At 39.8% G+C, this 8,243-nt stretch overlaps 1 protein-coding gene across 1 annotated transcript; it reads right to left on the reverse strand.

Annotated features, from left to right (window-relative positions):
* Nucleotides 1-2,825: 2,825 nt before the first annotated feature.
* Nucleotides 2,826-3,776, reverse strand: LOC102916780 (olfactory receptor 6Z7-like). Its single transcript, XM_006993590.3, has one exon. It carries the CDS (start codon nucleotides 3,774-3,776, stop codon nucleotides 2,826-2,828), a length of 951 nt encoding a protein of 316 aa, XP_006993652.1.
* Nucleotides 3,777-8,243: the final 4,467 nt, after the last annotated feature.

The following is an 8,243-nucleotide window of genomic DNA, read 5'->3' on the forward strand; positions in this document are numbered from 1 at the left end:
AATTGGTTTACTTGAAACAACAAATAATAACCACTCAGTTACTATTTTAAACGTTTAAAGAAATGTCCATGGATTTCTGCCAATGTTGCAGAGGCACTTTGAGTATGTACACACTCAAACTCCAAATTTGAATGAGAACATTTTCAACACAAATTTCACTATCAAAGAAAGTTATTAACCAATTTTTTAGGATACCTTTTGAGAAATATTTGATCATATGCATGAAAAATAGCAACTCTATGGATTCTGTGATGATGTCAATGTGAGCAACTTTTATCTAGAAAATACCAGAATGCAAGCATCCCTTCAGGTATAAAAAAAATCATAAGAGTATATGCTTTTAGTTAAAACTTTTTAAAATCATCTCTATTCAAAATATTAAGTTCAGAGGCAGAGGCAGGAGGATCAGGAGTTCAAGATCATCCTTAGCTACATAGTGAGTTTGAGGGCAGCCTGGACTGCATGACGTTCTGTCTCAATACACTAACAAACAAGCAACAAGTTCAACTGTGTACAGAATACTCACACAATGGACTATTGTGTAATAGTGGAATACTATGTCATTCAAATAGTTATTCACGTTCTATGAAAAATGTCAGTCATGGGGCTGGGGAGATGGTTCAGTTGCTACAGTACATGCCCTGAAAGTACGAAAGCATGAATCTTACTATCTACAGAAAATATAGTGGGATGGTAACAATGAATTGCTCACATGTGGGACCTTGAACATTGGTGAGTTTTAAGTCAATTTAAGAGCCAATGAGGATAAAAAGTTTATTTCATTTTTTCCTCATTTATCTCCAACTAATATTCTCATGAACATAGTTAGAGAACACTCATTTCTCTTGAGTGACTGTTGACATAAACCACTGTTTAAAATATAAATTTCCAAAATCCCCCAGTATGATGAGCAAATCATTCCACAAAAGGTCATTCTTGTATTTTTATTTCCTCTTTCCTTCAGAGAACATCTCACCATGAGGCTCTGGCTAGCCTGGAATTTGCTGTATAGAACAAGCTGGCCTGGAACTCACAGAGAACAGCATCCAGAGTGTTGAGAGCAAAGGCAAGAACCACTGCATCTAGCTCATTTCCTCTTTTTAATAATTTACTTAATGTGATGGTAAAGCTAATACCAACTTACTGCAAAATGGTAAGCACATAAAATAGAAAACATGAGTTTCTCAAGGTCCTGCTCATTAACTAAACATTTCTAGCAACTGTCAACTACACTGCACATCCCTTCAGACTCCTTCTAAATGCATATTAGTGCAAATAATTTCCACAGCCACTGTCATTGCCATTATTGTCTTGTAGGGTTGACACACTCATGGCATTTCTCTGTTATTCTCAACTCAATCATCTACCGGGTTATCTTACCCATGTCAAGTCACCAAAGATCCAAGTTAATCTTGGGCTGATACACATCTTTTCACAATATGTATGCTATAAATGTAAATAACCTTCAAGTGGATCTTTATTTCCAATCCTTTCAAATATTTGTTTACATATATATTCTAAATGTCACAATTTGCAATAACCATTCTTGTACATATATTTTGTTCACTATTTGTACATAGAGATATATGTAGCATATTAGTATTAGGATACAAAGAATAAATGATAATCTTCTCTCAAGTGTGTATTTAACAGACAGGATGCCCATCTTCAAGGTATTTACTGAGCAGTTATGTTTGTCAATATTTCTGTTCACAACTATTTTTATTTGTTTTTTTTTTTTTTTTGGTTTTTCAAGACAGGGTTTCTCTGTGTAGCTTTGCGCCTTTCCTGGGACTCACTTGGTAGCCCAGGCTGGCCTCGAACTCACAGAGATTCGCCTGCCTCTGCCTCCCGAGTGCTGGGATTAAAGGCGTGCGCCACCACCGCCCGGCCTTTATTTGGTTTTTATATGGGAACATTTCCTTCTTCCCTTCCTTCCTTTCTTCCTTCCTTCCTCCCTCCCTCCCTTCCTCCCTCCCTCCCTCCCTTCCTTCCTCCCTTCCTTCCTTTATCTTTCTCTCTTTTCCTTCCCTCCCTTCCTCCCTTTCTCCCTCAATTTCTTCCTTCCTTTCCTCCTTTCCATCTTCCATCCTTCCTTCCTTTGTGTACTGGCTAGTTTTACGTCAACCTGACACAAGCTATAGTCATCTAAAAAAATGAACCTTGATTGAGAAAATGCCTCCATAAGATCGTGCTGTAGGCAATCCTATAGGGAATTTTCTTAATTAGTGATTAATGGGTAAGGGCTCAGGCCATTGTAGGTGGTGCCATCCCTGGGCTGGTGGTCCTGGGTTCTATAAGAAAACAGGCTGAGCAAGCCATGAGGAGCAAGACAGTAAGCAGCACCCTTCCGAGGCCTCTGGATCAGTTCCTGCCTCCAAGTTCCTGCTCTATTTGATTTCTTGTCCTGATTTTCTTTAATGATGAACAGTGATGAGGAAATATAAGCCTAATAAACCCTTTCCTTCCCAAGTAGCTTTGATCATGGTATTTCATCACAGCAAAGGTAACTCCTTTAATTGTAAGACTTTTTCATTTTGTCTGTCGTGAATTGGAGTATATGCATTCACCATGCACTTGTGAAGAACAGAGAACCACCCATGGGTGTCAGTTTGCTCCTTCTACAATGTGAGGCCCAGGGACTCAGGTCATCAGGCTTGAGAGCAATTGTCTAGTCACTGAGCCATCTGATGAGTCCATATAATATTCCTGTTTTTCATGTTGATTATACAAAGACTCTACACAGTATCCCAGAAACTTCTGTCATGTTTCTTTCTGCCTTTGAAATTTCTTCATGTGCATTTGGCCATGAATTCTCAAGAATCTCAGCACAGATGGAGGGTTTTCTTCAGCACTGCATAGACCTCCCTATTCCTCAAGCAGTAGAGGATTGGGCTACACATGGGCATTGCCACTGTGTAGATGACTGATAGCACCTTGTTGAGGTCTGTAGATTTGATATGTCTAGGCCTGGAATACATAAAGATGACCACAGAGTAGAAAATACCCATCATGAGGAGGTGGGAAGCACAGGTGGAGAAGGCTTTGTGGTTCACAGCAGCAGAAGGCATCTGGATCAGCACCCTGCTGATGGACACATAAGAGGCCAGAGCAACTAGCAATGACCCACAGAAGATGATGATGGCTGAGATGAAGTCGGCCTGCTCTGTGAGAGCCACGTGGGTGCAGGACAGGTTGAGCAGAGGAGAGACATCACAGAAGAAGTGATTGAGGACATTGGGGCCACAGTAGGACAGACTTGCAATGCATGTGGTCTTGATCACAGAGACCAACAGTCCACCCACCCAGGAGGACAAAGCCAATCCCCGGCAGACTTGGGGCCTCATGAGCAGTGGGTAGTGCAGTGGGCGGCAGATGGCCACATAGCAGTCATAGGCCATGGAGGCCAGGAGGGTGCACTTGGTACCAATGAAAGAAATGAATAAAAACAATTGAGCCATGCAGGATGTGAAGGACACATGGCAAGGGCTGGACCTCAGGCTCATGAGCAGGCTGGGCATGGTGACTGACACATAGCACATCTTCAGGCAGCTGAGGTTGCCCAGGAAGAAGTACATGGGCTTGTGGAGTAACTCATGGTGGCTGCAGATGAGGTAGATAACTAGTATATTCTCTAAGAGGATAACTAGCATATTCAGACAGAGGACCAGAAAAATAACAAACAGACCATCCCTGATGTCTTTCCTGGCAGACAAACCCAGCAGGATAAAATCCTGGTGAGTGGACCTGTTGGTCAGTTGCAGAGATCTCTCCATCTAAGTGAAGAAAGAAATAGGTTTATAAAGACCCTGGTCTGTTCTGAAGTGTAAAGGCATCTATGGTCAAACCTTCTCAGAGCTGAATCAACTTGGCAAGGGGTTGATCTGGGGCAGGTGGAGCAATAAGGAGAAACTGGAAAACTGCAAAACCAGAAATGGAAAATTGACACACACAGGAATTTACTGAGTCCAAAATTTTAAGTCTGCACCAAGTCTTCTGCGGATGTGTTATTGCTTCCATTTTAGTATTTCGATGGGATTCCTGAGTGTGTGAACGAGTGGGTCTCTGATTCTTGTGACATCTCTTGGGCTCTTTTCCTTCTGTTAGATTGTCCTGTCAGCCTTTACTGTGACACTTTTATCTCCTTATATTTTATTTTGTTATATTTTAATATTATCTCTTTTTTCTAGTGAGAGACAGAAATGGGGTAGATCTATATGGGAGAGAAAAATAGAGAGAGGGGGAACCCTCATCAGGATGTATTTTGCAAGCAAAGAATCTATTTTCAATAATAGGTTGACATTTTAAAAGAAATAAAACATCTGCCTCATAGAACTTAAAAATTTGCATGATGCAAAAAAAATCACTAAAGAGAAAAAAGTTGCAAGTTAGGAAAATATCCCTAGTCCATGTTACTGACAAGGGACTTCTCCATAGAATATACTAAGACATTGTTTGATTGGTGTGGAGAGCAGATTCTTCATCAATCAAAAAACATTAGATAAAGAATTGGTTAGTGCTTCTCAACATTCTAATGCTGGGACCTTTTAATACTGTCCCTTGTGCTGTGGTGACCCCCAAGCATAAAATTATTTCATTGCTACTTCATAACTGTAATTTTGCTACAGTTATGAATCATAATGTAAATATGTGATGTGCAAGATATCTGATATGTGACCACCCCAAAGAGGTCATGACCCACAGGTTGAGATCCATTGTCCGAAAGAAATACTTTGACCAAAAATAACTAATAACTTAAAACTAGGAAATTTTCCTGTCTTATTAGGAAACAAGGAAATGGAAATCCAAGCTGAAATGAAATACCTGTTTTTACAGTCAGAGAGCTGTCGTGAAGATGAACTCTTGGACACATTAAGCTTCACCTTATATTTTTCACACAATTTGGTGGCGGCCTGGATGAGTGTTGGTTCTTGGAAAACGAAGTAGTAATGACCATCTAACAAATTTTAGAGTGTGGCTGCTGCATTAACAGTAGCACTTTTTGGTACCACCCCAAAAAGTCTCTCAACATTGCAAAGGTTCAACCATAAAACTGACACATAAATCAAGCCCTGTTTTTTATATATAATGGAGTTTTTTATTATATAATGGAGTACTACTTTGGAAATCTCAGAAGCTTGCTCCTGCATGAATAGAAAGATGCCTAAGCATACAACTGGTATTAATCACTTATATAAAATAAAACTGCAAAAAAAATGTTAGAGGCTGGGAAGATGAGTGAGCAGGTGAAAGAGACAAGCTCTTTAAATACTCTATAAATACTTCTTCCAGAGGAGCCTGCTGAGATTCAAAGACGAAGCTAACATTGTTTTTCAGACCATCAACCTTGTACCGGTCAGCATGGATTCCTTTGACACCTAATCAGTGTCACCAGCAGAGATGTCCTGTACCTGAAACAGGATTTGAACAACCCTGGAGCTCTACCTGTTGCTGAAAACGTGTCCGCTTTCTGGGACTGCGCCTGCCAACCATCTCTGGGTTCGTGGAGCTGTCCACGGTACTGAAACTAGTTCCTGCTAGTCTTCCACTACAGACAGAGGTTTCCTCCTCAGTTGAATGATTTCCTCTGGTCTACTTATTCCTTGGTCATTTCTCTTCCATCTTTTCCATATTATACACCCTGAAGCTGATATAACTTCTCCTGAAGGCTTCTTTACATTACCTTGGTTGTCTGACAACATAAGAGGACCTATGACCTTACTGACTTTCCCAAGAATGATGACAGCATTTTAAAAGGTACTGGATTATCTGGAATGAGTCAAAAATAGTTTAAAACATATATGGGAGAAGAGACTTGACCTAATGTAGTCCATTCTGGTTTCAAACTCATTATATAGTGAAAGATAAGCTTAAGCTCTGACTCTATCTACGATTTCTGGGATTACAGGCATGAGGCACCATATCCAGATCTAACAGTACATTCTTCTGAATTATCTGTTACATAAGAACAGAGTTTGTAAATGACATTAAGCATCATAGCTTTCACCCATTGCTTGTGTGCCAGGTATTCCATGACTTAGACATGGCAAGCTATAATGTTGCTCCATAACTAATTTTATATGAATAACCAAAGGAAAGCATTTTCCATCATGAATATGTCACAATGGCATGTATACATAACACCAAGGACACCTTTGTAAAAGTTTAACAACACTCACCTTTACATGACTAGGTTTCACAGTGTCTTCACTTAGGACAGATATGACTGGAGATGTTCTATTCTGTGTCATTTTAATGTTATTATTGACTCAATATTGTTCAATATTATCATTGACCCAGTAAGTTGACTTTGTGAACCTCAGCTTGAAATGCACTGCCAACTTAAGAATAGAGTTTGTAAATGACATTAAGCTGGTTCTAATATGTCTCTGTCTGCATATTCTCTGGCCTTATAAAGGTCACGTAATCATTGGGCGGTGGTGGTGCACGCCTTTAATCCCAGCACTCAGGAAGCAGAGGCAGGCGGATCTCTGTTAATTTGAGGCCAGCCTGGTCGACCAAGCAAGTTCCAGGACAGGCTCCAAAGCTACACAGAGAAACCCTGTCTCAAAAAAAACCTCACATAATCATCTGCAGTATAAAAACCATATCCCATTTTCTTTTAAAAATATCTTATTATCGTATGTATTCATTGCAAACAGTGTTAAGGTAGGTGTAGACTTTTAAATATATTATGTATTTTGAACATATTCACATCTTCCCAGTTCTTCCCTTTTGTCTCCCATCCTCTACCCAGCTAATCTGCTTTTCAATGCCTTTTCTGGTTTTATAGATGGCCTTGAATTCTTATGGTTGCCATGGAGAGTCATTCCAATGAAGTTGTGTATCATCCAGGCTGTTCCTAGCATCAATAGACATTCTATAGGAGAGAAAACTTTTTGTTCTCCTTGAAATCACATGATTGTACCTTCTTACCTCTCTATTAAGGCAAAGTGAGTCTTCTTTCTTCCTTTTTAATAACATCCAGTTTCTCTCCTGGACATAAACGAAGATGTCAGCGACTTAAGTGGTTGGACAATGAATTCAAAGCCAACTGTTTGGAAAAGTTATCTTTAGTTCTGTGCAATGAGTTCTCAAGTAGGCTTTCCACATTTCAATACTTTTGTGTTTTTAAGAGAGTTCTGTTTTTCCAGCTAGCTGCAAGCAGAAGGGCCAACTTAAATCCAAGAGCTGGGCCATGGAGGGCTCTAAGTCTCTGTGGGTTTGGAGCAAAAATTTCAAGTGAAACTTTTCATCAGGTTGTACTGGGGCTTGTGAGGGTGACCCAAAGGCAGCATTGGTTCCAAATCAGTTCCCAGACAGTTTGCAACTCCTAACAGGACCAAGGACTTGTATCAGATGTTGGCATCAAACAGGCATGTGAAATCCAATCACTGCTCTCCAGCTGCTCCCAAGATAATGAAGGACACTGAACCTACAAAAGGCATTTATGAAATCTTGTAATAAGTGGCGAGTGACATGCCATGTGCAGAGGGTGAGAATCTGGAGACATGATTTGTAGGATGTATATATGAACTTGGCTTCTCAGGGGTATCACATGAACATGAGTGTTTGTTACAAGACAAGAAAAAAGAGGCAGAAATTCCATTGACTCAAAGAAAATTAAAATGTCTCCCAACACCACTAGCTGAGCATTGTGAAATATGATAAAATGAATACATCCTTAGCAGAGTAAGTTGACAGCAGACAGTAATGTGAGAAGCAATGCCTCCCACATGAAGATAATCATTATTAAAAATTTAAGGTAATAATTTCTAAAATCTATTCTAGTTCTTACATAGGAATTGCATTTTTAAATTTGTTTTTGAGAGAGTATCAAGTAGACTTGGATACCCCTGAATTCACTGTGTAGTCAAAAAAGACCTTAAACTCCAGATCCTTCTGCCTCCACTTCTCTGGCTTTGGGATTACTGGCATTCAGCCTACACCCCAATTATGTAGAGCTTGGACTCAAACCCAGACTTTGTGAATTTCAGGCACATGCTCAACTAACTGAGTAATATCCTCAACCTCCAAATGTATTTTTTAAAAACTGAAATGTAAACCTACTGCATGAAGCTGGATATATATTTTTTTCATATTTATTTATTTTTATTTCTATGTATGAGTGTTGTGCCTGCACGTGTGTATGTATGCTGCATGTGTGCCTAGTGACTGCAGATGCCAGAAGAGGTGTCGGGTCTCCTGAAACTGGAGTTACAGATGGTAGTCAGCCACTGTGT

Source organism: Peromyscus maniculatus, chromosome 1, assembly GCF_049852395.1.
Source record: "Peromyscus maniculatus bairdii isolate BWxNUB_F1_BW_parent chromosome 1, HU_Pman_BW_mat_3.1, whole genome shotgun sequence".
NCBI classification, from domain to species: Eukaryota; Metazoa; Chordata; class Mammalia; order Rodentia; family Cricetidae; genus Peromyscus; species Peromyscus maniculatus.